The sequence below is a fragment of the Erinaceus europaeus genome, chromosome 12 (assembly GCF_950295315.1).
Source record: "Erinaceus europaeus chromosome 12, mEriEur2.1, whole genome shotgun sequence".
Taxonomy (NCBI): domain Eukaryota; kingdom Metazoa; phylum Chordata; class Mammalia; order Eulipotyphla; family Erinaceidae; genus Erinaceus; species Erinaceus europaeus.
In genome coordinates this window covers 6,119,360-6,140,527 of record NC_080173.1, presented here as the reverse complement: position 1 = coordinate 6,140,527, position 21,168 = coordinate 6,119,360, and the positions used below count along the sequence as shown (strand labels likewise).

Genomic DNA, 21,168 nt, shown 5'->3' with positions numbered 1-21,168 from the left:
GAAAGTGGTATGTTAAGCTTGCTTTATTTTCAAATTATAGAAACAGGTTCATTTTCAGATCAAGAAAAATAATGGAACATATCCAATTCACTTCATTTCATAATGATAATTTGAATGGATAATGAGTGTAATCATTGCAAGGTTACATAATGAATAGGCTTATGTTGCATGATTAGAACAGCCTGAGTTATGAGGTATGTATTTTGTATGTATTAGTTGTTTTCTTATTCTTTATTTGTTATTATTATTTTTTTGCCTCCAGGGTTATTGCTGGGGCTCGGTGCCTGCACCACGAATCCACTGCTCCTGGAGACCATTTTTTCCCCCTTTTGTTGTCCTTGTTGTTTTTTATCATTGTTGTGGTTATTGCTGTTGTTGTTGTTGGATAGAACAGAGAGAAATCGAGAGAGGAGGGGATACAGAGAGGGGGAGAGAAAGATAGACACCTGCAGACCTGCTTCACCACCTGTGAAGTGACTCCCCTGCAGGTGGGGAGCTGGGGGCTCGAACCCAGATCCTTACTCTGGTCCTTGCACTTCGCTCCACGTGCACTTAACCCGTTGTGCTACCGCCTGACTTCCTTATTATTTTTATAGAGACAAAGAGGTAGAGATGAAGAGAGAGAGAGAGATGAGAGCACCAATACTTTCTTCAATTCATTTTTTTTTCTGTTTCCACTGAAGCTTCATTACTCCATGCTGCTTTTTTTTAAATAGAAAGTCAGAGACTGAGATAGACTGAGAATACACCACAGCTCTGAAACTTCCTTCTTGCTGTAAGGGACGGACTTGAATCTGGGTTGTTTGTGTGACAAAGTAAGTGTATTAACCAAGTGAGCTATGTTGCTGGTCAGAAAGGAAAAAATATATTTTTAATTTTTATTGAGGAGAATAATGTTTTACACTAAATACAGTTGTTGTACATGGATAAAATTTTTCATTTTTCTACAAAACACTCTGATCCCCTACCTGTCTTTCCTATTCTTTATATCTGTTTCTGTTATCTTGACTAGTGGCTGGTAATTTTCAGTATACAAGTCTTTCATTTCTTTTGGTAGGTTTATTCCTAGGTATTTAATTGCTTCTGCTGCTATCATGAATGGGACTGATTTCTGGATTTTTTTTTCTTCTGACTTAGTGTTTGCATAAAGGAATGCCACCAACTTTTGTATATTAATTTTGTAGCCTGATATCTTACTATATTGCCAGATAATTTCCAGGACCTTCCTGCTGGATTCCTTGGGTTTTTCTATATATATTATCATATCTCCTGCAAATAGTTACAGTTTAGCTTCTCTTCCAATCTGTATCCCTTTAATTCCTTTTTCTTGGCTAATTGCTATGGCAAGAACTCCCAATACTATGTATAATAGTAATGGTGCCAGTGGGCAGCCTTGTCTAGAACACTGTACTAAGTGGGAATGCTTTCAGAGGAAACCATTTTTTAAATTGATTTAATTATAATCAACAAGTCTGTTGGATAAGAAGGGTACAATTCCACACAGTTGCCACCACTGGAGTTCCATATCCCATCCCCTCCATTGGAAGTTTTCCTGTTTTTTATCCCTCTGGGAGTATGGACCCAGGATTGTTATGGGGTGCAGAAGGTGGAAGGTCTGGCTTCTGTAATTGCTTCCCCACTGGACATGGGTGTTGGTAGGTCGATCCGTACTCCCAGCCTGTAGGAAGTCATTTTTATCTTAAAGTATTGATGTGGATTTGTTTGCTTTATTCTTCCTTTTTTTACTGATTACATTAGGATCAAATATTGAAGACCTTGTACAGTCATTGAAGCATCAGGATATCATTTTGGAAATAGATGACTTCAGAAATAGAAATGGTTCAGATGATCCTTCCTACAATGGAGCCATCATAGTGTCTGGCGACCAGAAGGTATGGTTACTTCTGTGTTCTGTTTTATGATGAATGAGTTTTGCTTTTTTTTTTTTACTCCTTCCTTCCTTCCTTCCTTCCTTTCTATCTTCCCTTCTTCTCCCTTTCTTCCTCTCCTTTTTTCTTTCTTTTAATTTTAGCTACATATTTGTATCTTTTTTTATATGTATTCCCTTTTGTTGTCCTTGTTGTTTTATTGTTGTAGTTATTATTGTTGTCGTCGTTGTTGGATAGGACAGAGAGAAATGGAGAGAGGAGGGAAGACAGAGAGGGGGAGAGAAAGACAGACACCTGCAGACCTGCTTCACCGCCTGTGAAGCGACTCCCCTGCAGGTGGGGATCCAGGGGGCTCGAACCGGGATCCTTATGCCGGTCCTTGCGCTTTGCGCCACGTGCGCTTAACCCGCTGCGCTACCGCCGGACACCCACATATTTGTATCTTAACATACAGAGTATACATATGGTTTATTGATATGTCTCCATTTAAAATATTTATTTATTCACTTATTTAATTTTTTGTCACTTATAGTAGGTGACAAGGTATTAAGTATAGTTTCACATCCTACCCACCACCAAAATTCTGTGTCTTCACCCTTCTGGTGGTAAGCAACATAATTCTCACAAGATCTTAAAGTTATTTTTTTTTCTGCAGAGTAGTATTCTATGGTATATATATATATATTCTGTAACTTCTTTAACTAGCCAACTATCAAGGGGCATTTAGGCTGCTTCCAGTCTTTGGCTACAGTTCATAATGCAGATATGAATACAGAGGTTCAAATACCCCTTTCGGTGTTTGCATGTCCTTTGGGTAAATACCTCAGAATGGTGTTGCTGGGTCATAAGGTAGTTTTTATTTGTCTAAGCACTCTCTAGACAGTCTTTCAGAGGGGCTACAGCAGTGTAATAGAGTTCTCCTTTCTCCACAACTGTGCCAACAACCTGTTAATTCCTGTTTTGTTGATGGAGGCCATTCTCACAGCTGAGATGGAATATCTTTTGATTTGCATTTATCTGATGAGAAGTGAGGTAAAGCATTTCTTCATATGTCTGTAGGCTATGTGTATCTCTTCTTGCCTATTCAATTCTTTGGCCTAAATTTTTTATGTTTTTTTTCCTTTTGTTGAGCTGTTCCAGTGCTTTATAGATATAAATCTTTTGTCTGATGTAACATATGTAAATATCTTTTCTCAATTACTGGGTTGCCTAGTTACCCTTATGTAGTTTGCTTTTAATCTACAGAAGCTTTTCAATTTGATATAGCCCCATTTATTTATTCTTGTTTTCATTCCACATACCCATGGGCTCAAGTCTCCAAATATGTCTTTGATGATAAGATTCTGCAATGTTTCACAGACATTTTATCTATATTTTACAGTTTCTGGTCTAATATCCAGATCTTTGATCTATTTTATATGATTTTGATGCATAGTGTTAAATGATGATCTAGTTTTATTGTTCTACATGTGCCTCTCTGGTTGTTCCAGTACCATCTGTTGAAAGGCCTATTCTACCACTGAATGGTTTTCACCTCTCTGTCATATTTTGGGTGGATATATATACTTCCTTCTGAGGTTTCAATATTGTTCCATTGATCCCTGTGTCCATTTTTATTCCAACACTATGCTGTCTTGATTGCTTTGTAATATAGACTGAATTTAGGGAGTGTGATAATTCTTTTTTTTTTCCTGAAGTGCTTTTCATGACTTTTTTTTTTCTACACACACACACACACACACACACACACACACACACACACACATTCTTCAGCAAGTTTTTTGATTTCATAGAAAATGCCATTGGGATATTGATAGGTATCGCATTGAAACTATAGATTTCTTTTGGTAGGTTGGCCATTTTAATAATGTTTATTCTCCAATCCAAGAGTAGTACTCTTTGATTTCTTTGTGTCATTTTCTGTTTCTTGTAACAGTATCCTATAGTTTTCACTATAATGATCTTTTACCTGCTTTGTGAGTTTGACTCCAGGGTATTTTATTTTTTTTAATGAGTGTTCGAATATAGATGGGATTAAGTTCTCCAATGTGCTTTCCTCTTATTTATTATTTATATGTGGAAATTCCACGGGATTATGGGCATTAATTCTATATGGGTGCTACTTACCAGATTTGTTAATTATTGCTAGTGGGTTTTTTACTGGAATCATTGGGATTCTCTATGTATAATATCATGCCATCAATGAATAGTGATAGCTTGATTTTTTTCACTCCAGTATATATATACCTTTACTATCTCTTTCTTGCTTGATTGCAATGGTGAGGGCCCTAGGACTATGTTGAGTAATAATGATGGTAATGGACATCCTTGTCCAGTTCCTGATTTTAGGGAGAAGTTTTCAGTTTTTTCCTATTAAGAATGGTATTTGCTATGGGTTTATTATATATGGACTTTATTATGCTGAGGAATTGTCCTTCTGTCCCCAATTTCTGGAATGTCTTTATCATAAATGGGTGTTAGACTTTGTAAAATACCTTTTCTGCATCATTTGATATGACTGTCTCTTCTCTTTCTTTCTTCCTTCCTCCCTTTCTTTCTTTCTTTCTTTCTTTATTTCTTTCTTCCTTTCTCTCTTTTTTACTTTCTGTTGATGTGGTTGGTTACAGATACACTTGCAAATGTTGAATCATCCTGCTTCCCAGGGATGAATCCCACTTGTTCTTGGTGAATTATTCTCTTGGTATGTTGTTGAATTCAATTTGCCAAATTTTTGTTGAGAATTTTTGCATCAATGTTCATCATGGATATGTCTATAGTTTTATTAATTGATTAACTAACTAAATTAAGTAAGTAAGTAAGTAATTTATTTTTTAGCGTCCTTTGCTACTTTAGGGATTAGTGTGATGTTAATTTGTAGAATGTGTTAGGGAGTTCTTCCATCTGTTCAGTTTTCTGGAACTGTTTAAGGAGAATTGCCCTTGGTTTTTCTTTGAAAGTCATATAGAATTCATGTGTGAAGATTTTTTATAACTGATTTTTTAAAAGTTACTGAGTCAGCTTCTATAATGATTAGTTTGCTTAAGTTAACAATTTACTCTTGAGTTAAATTTGTCAAGTGGGACAAACATAGGAATTCATCCATTTTATCTATGTTGTCTAGTTTATTTGCATAGAGGAGTTCATAATATTCTTATATGATTCTTTGTATCTCACCTTTTTAATTGTGATTTCACTTCTTATATTCCTGATTGATTTCATCAAAACTATTTATTTATTTATTATTTTTGGTAAGTCTAGCCAGTGGTTCATCTATTTTTTTTGTCACATTCTAATACTTCAGATCTACAGAATAGCTACTGGCCATTTTATATGCCACATTGATCTTTTTTGAGTAAAGTATAAAATTTCAGTCTTTTAAAAGATTATGTTTTTATTTTCTTCAGTTACTTTTTTCAGAATTCTTTTTTTAAGTAGTCATTTTATTTGTTATAAAGATGATGTATATTTTGTGATAATGCAAATGGACCACATGGTCATTTTGCAAAGTGAAATAAACCAAAGATAAATGCTATATGGCATTGACTTGTATGTGGACGGAAACTCACAGATGAGCTCTAAGAAAGAAATCAAAGTGCAATACAGGGTGATCCCTCTATAGACTATGATCTGTCATAGCAGCTTAGGGGCTCAGGAAGGGGAAGGGAGAGTTACTAAAGCAAGGTTAGAGATCTAATTCCTTATGGTGAAATAGGATAATGGTTTGCATCAGGATGAAATGTGAAAATGTAATTTTGTGACAACGAAAGTTAGCATCTCCTCAGTAAAGAATTCAGATTCTTAAAAATGATGAGTAGGACAGTGACTACTAGGGTTAGGAGAGATAGAAATTGCTAAAAGGGTATAAACTTTCAATTGTAAGATGAATAAGCTCTGAGACTAATGTAAAATGGCAGTTATTGATAATATTGAATTATATAATTGAAATTTGCTAAGAAAGTCGAACTTAAATCTTCTGATACATTTGTGAAAGCAGTGATGAAGATGTGAATTAACTAGATAGGAACCTTTTTACAATGTATGTGTATATCAAATAGGATGTACACTTAAATGTCTTAAAGATTCATCAATTGTATATTGGTTAAGCTGAAAAAAGCAATTACTATTAAAAGTGGGATTCAATATTTCACTCATCCATTTTTCTATATAAGCAGTTTAATAATTGTCTTTTGAATTCTTTTCTTGATAAAAATACAAGATATAGAATGATTACATTATTTGAAATTGTTTAAATTGAACTAGTATTAAAGGATTAATACAATTTTATTTCTAGTCTATCTTAAATCTATTTCATTTATAGAATAATTCACTTGAATTACAAAATAGTTCATTTTCTTGTATCAATTCAATATGACAGAAGTCTTAAAAGAAGTAAAAGTTTTTTCCCCTTGGTAATATATAATGTGTACAATAGATATATTTTGTTTATTTTAGAACATTTTTTTTATTTTTAAAGGATTACAGATTTTCAGTTGCATGTAATACCAAGAAAGTGAATTGTTATCCTGTACTTATGGGAATTGTTAGCAATGCCCTTCTTGGAATTTTTAAGTTTATGGAGCTTATTAAAACAGAGCGAAGCGCATTTCCTTTGGTAAGTATAGTCTTAATCGGGCTAGTGAGATAACTCAGGAGGGAGCACTCCTGCTTTGACATGCACACCACTCTGGTGTGAATCCTGACACTGCAGCACTGGGGGAAGTTTTGGTGTTGTAGTGTGTCTCAGTTTCCTTGGGAGGGGGCTAATGAAGTACAGCACATTTGTTTCTACATGTGTAAGGTTTCCCAGCTCTGCATAGCAGGTGTCACTACATACTCTTATTCCCTCCACACCCCATTGAGGACCCACACCCTCCTCCCCCCTAGACACCCCATTTCATGACTCCCCAGTGTGCCTTGCTTTACCACCACCAAGAATTACTGAAAGGAATCTTACAAGAAAATAACTAAAGGAACTCTAGCTCCAAGTGTTGTTCTGTTTCTGTCTCTGCAATTCTGGATCTGAGGTTTTTTTCCCCCTCAGGTCCCATTATATCTATGTAGCAATCTCATCCTTATTGGAACATCACATCCAAAGATGGAACCTATCACTTTCTTCAGTTTCCTCTTGAATATCTTTTCAAATGTCTTGTAGAAATTGTGTTTCTTTTGAAAAGAATTTCAGGTTTTTTTCAGTTATTATATACATATATATAATTTTTATTTATAAAATGGGAACAATGACAAGACCATAGGATGAGAGGGATACAATTCTACACAATTCTCACCACCAGAACCCTGCATCCCACCCACTCCCCTGATAGCTTTCCTATTCTCTAACCCTCTGGGAGCATGGACCCAGGATCATGGGATGCAGAAGGTGGAAGGGCTGGCTTCTGTAACTGCTTCCCTGCTGAACATGGGTGTTGACAGGTCAATCCATACTCCCGGTCTGTCTCTCTCTTTCCATAGTGGAGCAGAGCTATGGAGAATCAGGGCTACAGGACATATTGGTTGGGTCGTCTGCCCAGGGAAGTCAGGCTGGCATCATGGTAGCATCTGGAACCTGGTAGCTGAAAAAGAGTTATATATAAAGCAGAACAAATTGTTGACTAATAATTAACCTAAAGGCAAGAATATTGCAGGTGAAGATTTGGGCAAATATTCTATTTTGGAAAAAGGTAGTAGGTCTATTTTAGGTATATTCCAAGGGGCCCATGGCTTTACTAGTTTTTTTTTCCTAAGCCTGACATCTGATATGCAGATGGACCCAAGTTATTGTCTGGGGAGATGATATCATGGCTAGAAAAAGGGCTAGAAAGCTGGATTAGGGAAGAGAGTAGCTCCCAAATATGGGAAAGGTGTATAAATATTGTTGACTGTAACCCCCATCGGTTTGATCTGATCTGGTTTGATCTGATTTGATATTCAGCTTAGGAAGCCTAGGTAACCTCTGTATCCCTGCAGGTCTGAGCTCCCATTCTGTGGTCATGAGTAGGAACATTCCATGTTGCATCAATTTCAGACCCATCTTCCTCAGGTGGTAGATAGAGTATGTTATCCAACCTCCCTTTGCAGAATGGAACAGTCTCTACCATTGTTGATCCACATTGAGGGCAAGGCCCTATCTGGGCCCACAAAGGGGTCCATTGTGTTGTTCCTGATGGACATAACCAGTGACAGTGGGGGGTGGCTACAAAATTCTGAGTTACACAAACAGGGCATTCACAGGTTACTAAGTCCCACTAGTCATATGCTCAACTTTGGGATTCTAGCATCTGTATTGAATCTCTGTCCAAGAATGTCTTACTGGTTTATTTCAACCGTCTATATATATGACCCCATCGTCTTTTACCATGCTCATATTCAAATTTCCACTTTACATCTTAAGTACCAGTCAAGTATCTGAGGCTAATAAAGAGGATACAGAAAGGATAAACAAGAAAAGAAATACCACTGTAAACTTTAAGGAACAGTGGCATTTTATAGCAGATTAGAAAAAAAAAAGGAAAGGAAAAGGGAGGAATCATCCAAGATGTACTGCTTTATTGCTAAGAAAGTTGCACAATACGCCTGATAAAAATAAGGAAGTTTAAAAGGGAAGTCTATTTGTAGGTTTTGATATTTTATTTCTAGTACATTCTGTGACATGAAATCTACATTCAAGTAGCCTCTTCCTGTAAAATATCCAGAGTAAGAATAGAGCCTAGAGAAGTAAACAGATGTGAGTCACACTTAGAGCCTTTACAATGGAGTTGAGGTCACAGAGCACTGAGAAAGAAGAGTACTGAGAAAGTACCAGAAGGTAAAAGGTGTAGGTTGTCCTGAGCAAGATTCAGTCTATCTAGAATTGTATAATTATATAACTTCATAGACTCAGTCAAGAGGAGAAAGAACATCACTGAGAAACTCAGACTCATGTCTATCCTGATAATATATATATATATATATTATCCCTCCAGGGTTATTGCTGGGGCTCAGTGCCTGCACTACAAATCCCCTGCTTCTGGTGGCCATTTTTCTCATTTTTTTGCCCTTGTTGTTATTGTTGTCCTTGTTATTGTCGTTGTTGGATAGGACAGGGAGAAATTGAGAAAGGAGAGGAAGACAGAAAGGGGGAGAGAAAGATAGACACCTGCAGACCTGCTTCACCACCCATGAAACAAACCCCCTGCAAGTGGGGAGTCAGGAGTTCAAACTGGTGTCCTTACACCAGTCCTTACACTTTGTGCTATGTGTGTTTAACCTGCTGCACTACCACCCGGCCCCCAGTCCTGATATCTTTTCCAGTGCTTTTTCTCTGCCCTCCCATTTCTGTCTACATTCACAGAAACAGACAAACAAACCCACAAAACTGTTACTGATTCTGTACTTCTTTTTTAAGTCTAGTAGATAAATTATCTTGTCAGGAAAACAACTTAGGTTTGTAGTAGGATTCCTTCTTATTCAAAGTATATCTAAATATTTCTAAAGATTAAAAAAATGCTATGCAGAAAATATTTGCTTTTCTCTACATTTTGCTATGAGAACAAAAACAAAAATGGATTTGTCACAATTACAATTAGTTTTAGAGTATATTATTAATTATTCACCTACTTGGACATAAGAAACTGGAACAATAAATTACATTCAATAAATGAAGCTCCAAAAGTATGTTTTTATTAATATTTAATAGGTGCTAACATGAAAGAAGAACTCTTCATGTCCTCTAAAAATATGCTTATAAGATTGGGATTTTGAATTTCTTTTGCTATCTATTATTTTCTTCTGGGATGGAACCTAACATGAAGTAAAAACAAATGTGTTTAGTTTCCTTCATAGAACAGTTATATTATTCCATGATAAGTTTTTCACTATTTTCCCTAGATATGCATTATAATTAGATTTGTGATAATTTATGGTTTGTGATCATTTCAATGGATTAAAGATGTGTTTTGAATTTCCAGAATGACATGGAACTGGGCATTGGTTTTTTTGATGGAGCCACAATTTTGTTGCTTGTTGTAAACTCTATTTCCCCTTACATTGGCATGAGCAGCGTCAGCGATTACAAAGTAAGAGTACAGAGGGGAATGGAAAAGGGGTGGGGAAATGAGTGAAATGGATATATCTTCAGAAATTAGAATGCCATTGCTTTATCTACATCTATATGTATACATATGTATATAGTATTAGTCTTGAATAAAATTGTTATTCTGATCTCATTATTGAGTCTATTAAGTGATTAAACATGATATCAGAGAGATTAGGAAGTTTTCTATCCAGTGCAATAAAAATCATCTTAACACTAAAGCTATCAGGACGGGCAAAATGGCTCACTTGGGTAGTGTGTTGCTTTGCACATGCATAACCCACCTTTGAGTCTGGTTTCCACAAGTGGTCTCTTTTACTCTCTCTGCCTTGCTGCATTTCTGTCTCTATAAAAAAATAAATAAATAAATTTAAAAATCAAGCAGCATTATTAAAGGAATCACAGACATTTGGATTGCATGTAGTAATTTTACAACTCCATAGGAAAATTATATTTTAAAGTATAAAAAAGCCTGACCCATAAGATAAGTTATATTGCTATACTTTCCACTATGTTTTTGCACACTAAGCTTAAAAATTTATACTATTGTTATTGTTATCTATATACCAACAGGTAAATCAGCTTTATATGCATTTCACAGTCAGTGTGCATCCCTTCCCAAACTGAATGGCAGATATGTTGGCGAATACTAAATTCCAGTCACAGATACACTGTTTGGTTTTTTTGAAAACGGTACTGGTGTCCTAGTTGTCTCACGACTCACTTCTCTAAAACTATGCTGCAAAGTGACTAAAGAGCAAATTCATTATGTAAAACAATGTACAGAATTAAAAAAAAAACCAGTTGCTTCCACTGCTCTTTCTAAAGTTTAATAAAAATTTCTATGTTTCTTGTAAAAATCTTTCTACCAAAGATATAAACCCCTCTGTATCCCTTATGTTTCTTTATCAGGAAAAAACTCAGTCTCAGTTACGGATTTCAGGCCTCTTTCCTTCAGCATACTGGTGTGGACAGGCTCTGGTGGATATTCCTTTATACTACTTGATTCTGATTTCAGTGTATTTATTCATCAATTTCATGTTTTCTGAATTCAAATTTCCATTGAAATTTGTATTTGCTCTGGTAAGTGATTACTTTTTTTTTTCCGGGCCATTGTAGAATCAAGACAAATGACTTGTAGGAAACACCACTGGGTTTACACAGAATGTGCAGTTAGACCACACTAGAGTCAGAGGACTCAACTCTCCAGAGCATCATACATGTAAAGTATGCCGTCTATCCATGAGCTACATCTGCGGTAGGGAGGTAAAAGGTGTTATGGAGTGAGAAGATAAATCACATCTAAGATCTTGACTATTTTTATGAGATACCAGTGAGCCACTCAGCTGGTGGTGGAACCTGGGACCTCAACATACAAGAGTGAACTCCTCTTCTGAAATTTCTTCCTAGCCCAAAGGCAGGTAACTTTTTAAGGAAGAGAGAAAACTAGCTAAGTTTGGATACGGGCTTGAGAACATTGCAGGAGTAGAAACAATTTATGGAAAGACACAGATGACCACAGCTACTCAGATCTGATGGCTAAAGAATAGGTGCTAAAAATAATATGAAATGAATTTTTCATGTATTTCTCAGAACATTCTAATAAGAAGGGAAGCAAGAGAAGACAGCAATGCACTGGCATTAGCAAAAGTCACATACACGAAAATTAGCTGAACTTTATGATCTTACTCTTTCTTCCCCCCTTCCGTGAACTGCCTGTCATCTTTAATTTTACAATTAATTCCTTTCTTTGCAGGCTTTTTGCTTAGCTGGCTGTGCAGTGTCAATTATATTCCTTACGTATATGATTTCGTTTATCTTTCGCAAGAGGAAAAAACGTAGTGGCTTTTGGGGTCTTGGCTTTTTTGTTGTAAGTATCTCTATGTAGACACTCATGTACATTTTCTTAAAAGTTTATTTTTTTAAAGACAAGGTTTTTTTTTTTTCTACATCCACTATAGACAAATTTCATAGTTAAGGTATTTTGGGCTCATTTTCTTTCTTTCTTTCTTTTTTTTTTTTTTGTGACCGTTACAGTTTCTCTTTATCTCTTTATTTGGAATGAAGCAGTATCTGTAGAAATTCCGGCATGTCACTTTGGTAAGAAGTGCACAGAAGAACCTAGGATTGCATTAGCCCCTTCAAAACTACTGTGTCTTAATGTGGGATTTGCAAGGCAGGTCCATAAAGAGGACTTCATGTTATTTCTCTGAAGAAATACTTGAAAGGAGGGGCCTTAAGAAAGGTCTAAGTCTTAAACATCTGAATTCAGACATTATAATGGACATTTTACATTTATTTCCAGATCTCTTGCTGGTTCAAATTAGGTTTTAGGCTTTATTTATGCTCTTGAGAAGCTCCTTCACTTCCTCTTTCCCCCACGAGGCTTACAGCACATTTCAAAGAAAATTTATGTGGGACTTGGATGTGGAAAGCCTGAGTTTCAATCCTTGGCGTAAGGACATACCAGAGCTGAGTTGTGCTCTAGTTTCTTTCCTTTCTTCTCTCATAAAAAATAATGAATATAAATCTTTTTTTATATTTATTTATTTTCCCTTTTCTTGCCCGTGTTGTTTTTCATTATTGTTGTAGTTGTTGTTGTTATTGATATTGTCGTTGTTGGATAGGGCAGAGAGAAATGGAGAGAGGAGGGGAAGACAGAGGGGGAGAGAAAGACAGACACCTGCAGACCTGCTTCACCGCTTGTGAAGTGACTCCCCTGCAGGTAGGGAGCCTGAGGCTTGAACCGGGATCCTTATGCCACGTACACTTATCTGCTGAGCTACTGCCCGACTCCCCATGAATATAAATCTTAAGAACAAATAGAAACAACTAACAAATAAAGAACATTTGTTCCAATTTCTTTCAAACTTAATTATATGATGTAGCTTAAGGTTCTTTAAGGAATCCATTATTACATTTTCTACATACAGAAGTCCATAACTCACTTTCAAAGCTGATCAAAGGATGCAAAATCTGGCTTATAGCAGACAGAAGAATAAATATAGAATGGGGATATAAAACGTGTACTGGGTGTGGCATATTGGGCCAAAGCAAAAGACTCTGTTGAAGGAGGTGAGAGAGGAGAGAGGTTATGGGACAGGGGAGGCCTTGAATCCTGGTGCAGGATAGTGGAAAGGACCTAAATTGGGAGTGAGAGTGTTTTGCAGCCGTCTAACTCGGGGAGATGAGAAACCCTACCCATGTATCAACAAGACTGGTGTAATCTGTTAATTGTCCAGTAAAGTAGAAAATAAAATTAGAAAAGAAATAGGAAGCATTTTACTGCTTGCTAAAATGTTGCTATTGCTGTTTTCCAGAAGCGAAAGTTAATGAAAAGGTTCTTTTTATTATTGTTTTTCCTAATGGGTGAAATAAGTCACATAGGTAATAGTGATCTAGGAAAATAAAAAAACAGATTAAGGGAAAGTAAGATTGTCAAAAGTTAGTGATATCTTTTTACTGTTATATTTAGAAAAGTATAACTTCTGTTCTCTGTAAGAACATATAGCAAATTGGGGGTGGGGCGGTGGCGCAGTGGGTTAAGCACATGTGGCGTAAAGCGCAAGGACCCGCGTAAGGGTCCCAGTTGGAGCCTCCGGCTCCCCACCTGCAGGGGAGTCGCTTCACAGGCGGTGAAGCAGGTCTGTAGGTGTCTGTCTTTCTCTCCCCCTCTCTGTCTTCCCTTCCTCTCTCCATTTCTCTGTCCTATCCAACAACGAACAACATCAACAATGGCAATAATAATAACCACAACGAGGCTACAACAAGGGCGACAAAAGGGGGAAAAAATGGCCTCCAGGAGCGGTGGATTCATGGTGCAGGCACCGAGCCCAGCAATAACCCTGGAGGGAGAAAAAAAAAGAAAATATAGTAAATCATTATGTTTTTAAAGCCATACCTTTAACAATTAAATAAATCTTCAAGGAGATTCTGCCATAAGGTTATTAAATTTCAGATGAATTCTCAAGAGTGTTTCATTTTGTATAAATTTTATTTGTTATTAAAAATGTCAACAACTGTCCTGCATACCATTATTTTTCTAATAATAAAATGACTAAAAACTAAGCTACTAAAGTATCTTGAATGAGGATATAAGTTGCTCTATAGAGTACTATTCATATGACTTTCCTCTGGCCATATATTAGACTTTTCAATATTCCTTTAAAAAATCATCTAGTGTGTGATGGAGTTTCACCTGAGATAGGAGGAAGGAAAGATGAAATCAGAGCACCACCCTGTTACATGCTGTGTGCTGTGCCATAATCAAACTGGAGAGTACATATGTGCAAGTCCTACACTCTGCTAACTGAACTATTTTCCCTGTTCATTTCAATGTGTCTACCTTGAGTATTAAAATGGATACCTCTCATTTTAACTTGTTGCTTAAAATGACAGTAAGTACATACTTCAAAGTTTCATCTGCCCTTTAACTTTCTAAGTTCTTGAGTCATTACCAGGTAATTTTATTTTAAATAGTCTTTCCTTTTTTTTTTTGACAGGATAGAGATAAATAGAGAGGAAAGGGGATGATAAAGAGAGAAAGAGGCAGAGAGATACCTGTAGCATTGCTTCCCTGCTTGTGAAGCTTTTCTCATGCAGCTAGGGGCTGGAGGTTGGAACTTGAGTCCTGTGCTCTCAACTGTGTGTGTTACTGCCTAGCCCCATTAGATAATTCTTAAATTGTTCCTGGCACTAAAGACATATGAGTTTTTAGGGTAATAAGCAAAGTAACTGATTTTTACATCCTTTTATTATATGTTTTATATGCTTATAGCCAAGACTACAAAATCTTGTAGATATATATCAGCGCTTCTTATAATATTATAGTTATAATGATAGTTTCATGGTTACTTTCAAAGAAATACTATCAATTGTGTTATATGTTAAGTGAAAGTTTAAAAATGGACATATCGCCTAGAAACCATTAAAAAATATTAGTGGTAACTAAGAAAATTATAACACCTCTGAATTTTTTTCTTCTAGATTTCACTATTTGTAATGATGATTCTGGTGTCGACTTACTTTGGAAAAAAAAGCTTAGTTTTATGCATAATTTTTGTGCCTATATTCACTCCAATTGAGTCTCTCTTTATTTTGCTAGAGGTAAGCAATATTATCTACTGTATCATTGAATTTGGCCATGTAGCCTATTAATGAAATCATTGCTCAGAGTTAAAGCTCCTTAATTAAGTAAGCTATGAAACTACTACTTAAAATCCATATGAAGATGAAAGTTATCATGTTCACTGAGAGATCTATTCACAACCACAGGAAATTCATTTAGAAATGTATCAAGAAAATCAATATTGTTTTATGAAATCCAGGGATGGTTATAGGAGAGAACATCTGGCATAAGGTAGAAATTCCCCATTTCAATTTTGATGAAAGAAATTCTCATTTTGCTTAAGTCTATGTTTTCTTAAAATATAGAACTGTGTGGAAAGTGGGACATAGTGTCCTTTTTTGATTATTTACCACTTTAAAAAAAAGAGTATTTGGAGGATTTGTTGTGAAATGATGGTTAACTCATAGATCTATTCTTTGTCACTTCTACTAAAGAGAAATGTGTAAATTTTGACTACATAGAATGAAAAAACAAAAAGTGTTGGGGACAAGGAAGAAGGCCAGCTCATCAGTGGTCTTATCTAAATATGTGAGACATTTCCAGGTATCCCATGGCACATAAAGTATAAAATTGGCTGATGTATGATGTATGTTCATAAAGATCTCCCATCTGTCATATGTTAGAAATGACAGAAACAGCAAGTGTTGATAGGATACTTGAGAAAAGGATCCCTTCTTCACTGATGGTGAGAATGCAAATTGGCTCAACCCTTGTGAAAAATAGTCTAGAAAATTCTCAAAATGTTAGAAACAGACCTACTCTATGACCCAGAATTTCTTCTCCTGGGAATATAATCAAAGAAAGCAATTACAACTGTCTAAAGAAATCTGTGTACACCTATGTTCACAGCATCAAAATTTTAATAGCCCAACCTTGGAAGCATTTCATATATCCAATGAACAAGATGAATAGCTAAGAAAATTATGGTATATGTACACAACCGAATACTAAGCTGTTGAAAATTGAATCATATACTTCACCTTAATTTAGATGGAACTTGAAAGAATCACGTCAAATGGAATAAAACTAAAAGAGAAACATAAGTACAGAATGGTGATGCCACTTATAGGTGGAAACTAAGAAACAAGGACAGAAGGGAAAGACACAAAGTAAAATTTGGACTAGGTGTGATGTATTTCACTAAAGCAAAGGGCTCTAGGGAAGGCTGGGGAAGGCAGCACTGGGAAGAAGTTTGGGTACTGGAACATGAAGGTGGAAAAACGCCTGAGCTGGGAGTGAGAATCTTTTGCAGACACCTATCACAAAATGAGATGAAAAATTGTACTCCCATGAGACAACTATTCTGTAATCCATTCTCAAATAAAGTAAAAAAAAAAATCACCTGAATAAAAGTACAAAGTAAGCATAGTGAGTGTGTAAATTGTGTAGTCATAAAGCAGGAAAAATTATTTTGCGTTTTTTTTTCTTCAACAGCTAACCTATTTGGATATGAACTCAGAAAATCTGCAAAATGAAATCTATGAAGAAAGTGAAACCATCCTGTTAACAATCCTAGTAGTAAGATTTTTCTTTTACCTTAATATGCATGTGTACAACTTAAACCTGTATTGTCAGCATTAGCTTACTCATAGAATGACATTTTAAGTATTCTTTTTAATCTTTTATTTGTGGTTTAATATTAATTTACAGAATTATGAGATAACAGGTATAATTCCACATTGTTCCCACTACTAGAGCTCTGTGTCCCCATTCTCTCCACTGGAAAATGCAGTCGTTCTCCAAAGCCACAGATACAAGTCGACTATTATTTCTATAACTGTCTCTATTTACACATATTTGCCCATTTTTTTTCCTTTGGTCCTGCCTTCTTTTCCTTTCTAAGTCATACCTACACCTATTCCTACTTCTGAATGTCCTTTCTTTTTTCCTCTTCTTCTGTGGGTTCCAATGGAGTTAGAGTTCAGAGCCCTCTAGTCATCTTCTCCTAACATTTCTCATCCTCTGGGAGTATGGAACAGATTTCTTTATGGAGTGCACAAGGTAGAAGGTGTGGCTTCTGTAATTGCTTCTCTGGTGGACATGGGCATGTACAGATGGATCCAGTACCCCAACCTGTTTCTGTTTCTCCTTAGTGGGGTAAGGATATGGAGAGGTGAGGCTGTGGGACACATTGGTAAGGTCTTCTACCTAGGGAGCTCAGGATGGCATGATAGTAACATCTTCAACTTGGTGGCTGTGGCTTAGTGAGTTTCTGAAGAAATCCTCATTGTGATTTTGTTGAATTTTCAGGTGAGTTGTTGCCTTTTTCTAGTTTGACAGGAGATCAGTCTGAAATGGCCCCTACTCCATAGATACACCTCTGGAAGTCCCCACATTTTAAATATTCTAAAATACCCACTTTGTATTCTACACTGAAATACAAGAGCAGTAAAACCCAAATTTCTTTCTTTCTTTCTTTTGTTTTTTATTTAAGAAAGGATTAATTTTAGAAGCATCCAATAGCACAGCTATATACAAGATACTGGATACTGTACAGCAAACCATAACAAAAGGACTTTTCAAAGTTAACCCAATTAACAAATAATGTGATGATAACATTAACTATCGAATGTCTTTTTGAACCCTAAGACAGCAGGAACCTCACATCTCCACTATAGAGCCCCTACTTCCCCCAGTCCTGGAACCCTTGGATAGGGCCCACTTACCCGTATGCCTCTCCCAATCCATACCAAATAATATTGCATCTGCCGATCACAACCTAACCAACGCAACGATTGCCACCTCAACATGCTTCACTTCAGACTGTGTCCAGAGACTTCACGTGTGGAATGACAACCCTTCAGCTTCATTACTCGGGTGAGACCTTTCCTTTTATAGTACATTCTAATTTCATCTCAGGTGGTTCACTTTCTAACAAAGTCCCATAACCTAGATATACACCAGTTTCTGTGAGAGAGAGCTTATGTTCACACGTATCCATAAACTACTGCAAAATATATACCTGAAAGCAGAAGTACACTAGAGTTTGCAGTGAGTACCTCCCTAACACTTCCTCTCCACTTAAATAAAATAAAATGAAAAAATATAGGACACACACACACAAAAGAAAGGATTAATTAACAAAACCATAGGGTAGGAGGGGTACAATTCCATACAATTCCCACCACCCAATCTCCATTTCCCACCCCCTCCCCTGATAGCTTTCCCATTCTCTATCCCTCTGGGAGCATGGACCCAGGGTCATTGTGGGTTGTAGAAGGTGGAAGGTCTGGCTTCTGTAATTGCTTCCCCGCTGAACACTGGTCGGTCCATACTCCCAGTCTGCCTCTCTCTTTCTCTAGTAGAGTGGGTCTCTGGGGAAGTGGAGCTCCAGGACATATTGGTGGGGTCTTCAGTCTAGGGAAGCCTGGCCGGCATCCTGATGACATCTGGAACCTGGTGACTGAAAAGAGAGTTAACATACAAAGCCAAACAAATTGTTGAGCAATCATGGACCCAAAGCTTGGAATAGTGGAGAGGAAGTGTTAGGGGGATACTCACTGCAAACTCTAGTGTACTTCTGCTTTCAGGGATATATTTTGCAGTAGTTTATGGATACGTGTGAACATAAGCTCTCTCTCACAGAAACTGGTGTATATCTAGATTATGGGACTTTGTTAGAAAGTGAACCACCTGAGATGGAATTAGAGTGTACTATGAAAGGAAAGGTGTCACCCGAGTAATGAAGCTGAAGGGTTGTCATTCCACACGTGAAGTCTCTGGACACAGTCTGAAGTGAAGCATGTTGAGGTGGCAATTGTTGCGTTGATTAGGTTGCCATCGGCAGATGCAATATTATTTGAAGTGGATTGGGAGAGGAAAGGAATGGCAGTATTAGGGAAACAACAGTTGAGACCCCCAAGGAAAATACTGATTATCTTGAGGCAATTAGAGGACTGAAAGCTGAAATAGCTGTAATGAAGAAAACGCTGAGGGAAGGGAAAGTAGACTAACAGAAGCAGAAAACAGAATTAGTCAGAGGATGAGTTAGAGAAAACGAAGAAAGAGGTGAAAGAGCTTAAAAAGACATTGAGAGACACTGAAAACAACAACAGAGACATATGGGATGATCTCAAAAGAAGTAACATTCGTATAATTGGCCTGCCAGAGAAAGAGAGAGAGGATAGGGAAGCAAACATTCTAGAGGAAATAATAGAAGAAAACTTCCCAGACCTGAATAACAGAAAGGACATCAAGATTCAAGAGGCCCAGAGAGTACCAAACAGAATCAACCCAGACCTGAAGACACCAAGACACATCATAGTCACAATGAGAAGAAGTAAGGATAAAGAAAGGATCCTAAAGGCTGCAAGAGAGAAACAAAAAGTCACATACAAGGGAAAACCCATAAGATTATCTGCAGACTTCTCCACTCAAACTCTAAAAGTCAGAAGGGAGTGGCAAGATATCTATCGAGCCCTGAATGAAAAAGGGTTTCAACCAAGGATAATATATCCTGCTAGACTTTCATTCAAGCTAGATGGAGGGATCAAAACCTTCTTAGACAAACAACAGTTAAAGGAGGCAACCATCACCAAGCCGGCCCTGAAAGAGGTACTAAAAGACCTCTTATAAACAAGAACATCACTATAATACTTGTAATATATCAGAGTAAACAAATTGTTTTTTAGAACAATGGCACTACAATACATTAAATCCATAATATCTTTCTTTTTTGCCACCAGGGTTATCGCTGGGGCTCGGTGCCTGCACTGCTAATCCACTGCTCCTGGAGGCCATTTGAATTTTTTTTTTTTTACTTATTGTTTTAGGTAGGACAGAGAGAAATTGAGAGATGAGGGGGAGATAGACATAAATAGGCACTTGCAGACCTGCTTTACGGCTAGTGAAACGACCCCCCTGCAGGTGGGGAGCTGGGGGCTCCAACCAGTCCTTGCTTGGGTTCTTTGAACTTTGTACTGTGTACATTTATCCCTGTGTGCCACTGCCCACCCCCCCCATGAATTTATTTTTCTGTACAGTTTTTTACCATGCAGTGTATCCTGGACACTCTAAAGCTTTGATCGCTATAATCATGACACACATTATTTATATGTATTCAAATGTGAGGCGGTTCCTATGAAGTGCCACTGATGCTATGTGGCAAAAATCACCTAAATAATGAATTTTTTAAAAGTTACTTTGAACAATGAAGAACTGACAAATTAAGTAGAATTTTACAGTGGGAGGAGATAATTAAATAAAAATATGCATCATTTTTGTACACATGGCTTCTTAGGCTGCTGCTCATTGTTTCAGTGCAAAACCAGTGAACTGCATGACTTGTTCTTTCTTTTGGTAGAAAATCAGCTTTTTAATGGAGAAAATTTCCTAAAATTGTACTAATGCACAAAATCTTATATCTTCTTCTGAAAACCTTTTAATAGTGGATTTTATAAATATATGTAGAGATGTTTCACCTATAATTACTTAAAATTTTACTGATATTCAGTCCTTAATAACATACGTAAGCTTCAGGTGAGTGTCATTACATATAAACATCGGTACATAGCACATTATACTCACTGCCAAAGTTGAATTCCTTCAACTTACACTTGACCCCTTGTACCTGATTTACTTTCCCATTCTATTTCCTTCCTTTTTAGTAATTTGGTTTCAGACTAAAATTGTTATTTTTGTATTATTTGATCAAGTCATTTGTTTTATTTTGTTGTGTATCACATATAAACAAAATCATAGTATCAGTTTTTCATCTGACAGGATTATTTCATTGAGCATAATACTCTGTCCGTCTATCCAATGAGCTATAAAAGGGAGGATTTTATTATAATAATCATGAATATTATTATTGCCATCTTCATTGCTCAGCCTGTCTCTGACATTCACTGGATTTTGCCTAATATATTCTAATGGTCAGATTTTCTGTTTAAAAAACATAAACTCAAAATTTTTTTTCTTTATTTTGTTTTGTTTCAGTGGTAGAGTTGGTTAGATAAACTCATTATGAGAAATATTGTATAAGATCTTTCCCAAAGTTTATACAAAGATAAACATATCTTCTATGACAAAGTGCAAGTACTCCTCACCAAGCTCAAAGTACATGATGATGCTAATTCTGTTCA

General features: G+C 36.5%; 1 protein-coding gene across 3 annotated transcripts in view; it reads left to right on the top strand.

Moving 5' to 3' along the window:
- ABCA10 (ATP binding cassette subfamily A member 10) overlaps positions 1–21,168 on the top strand; it is a 62,190-nt gene that overhangs the window by 30,546 nt on the left and 10,476 nt on the right. For 2 of the 3 annotated variants that reach the window (XM_007524423.3, XM_060202651.1), the window contains exons 21-27: positions 1,759–1,892; positions 6,364–6,501; positions 9,833–9,940; positions 10,870–11,040; positions 11,714–11,827; positions 14,944–15,063; positions 16,520–16,603. In XM_007524423.3, the coding sequence (XP_007524485.1) occupies positions 1,759–1,892; positions 6,364–6,501; positions 9,833–9,940; positions 10,870–11,040; positions 11,714–11,827; positions 14,944–15,063; positions 16,520–16,603 (869 nt within the window). The remainder of the gene's footprint in view (positions 1–1,758; positions 1,893–6,363; positions 6,502–9,832; positions 9,941–10,869; positions 11,041–11,713; positions 11,828–14,943; positions 15,064–16,519; positions 16,604–21,168) is intronic. The other variant, XM_060202650.1, reaches the window with a different exon arrangement.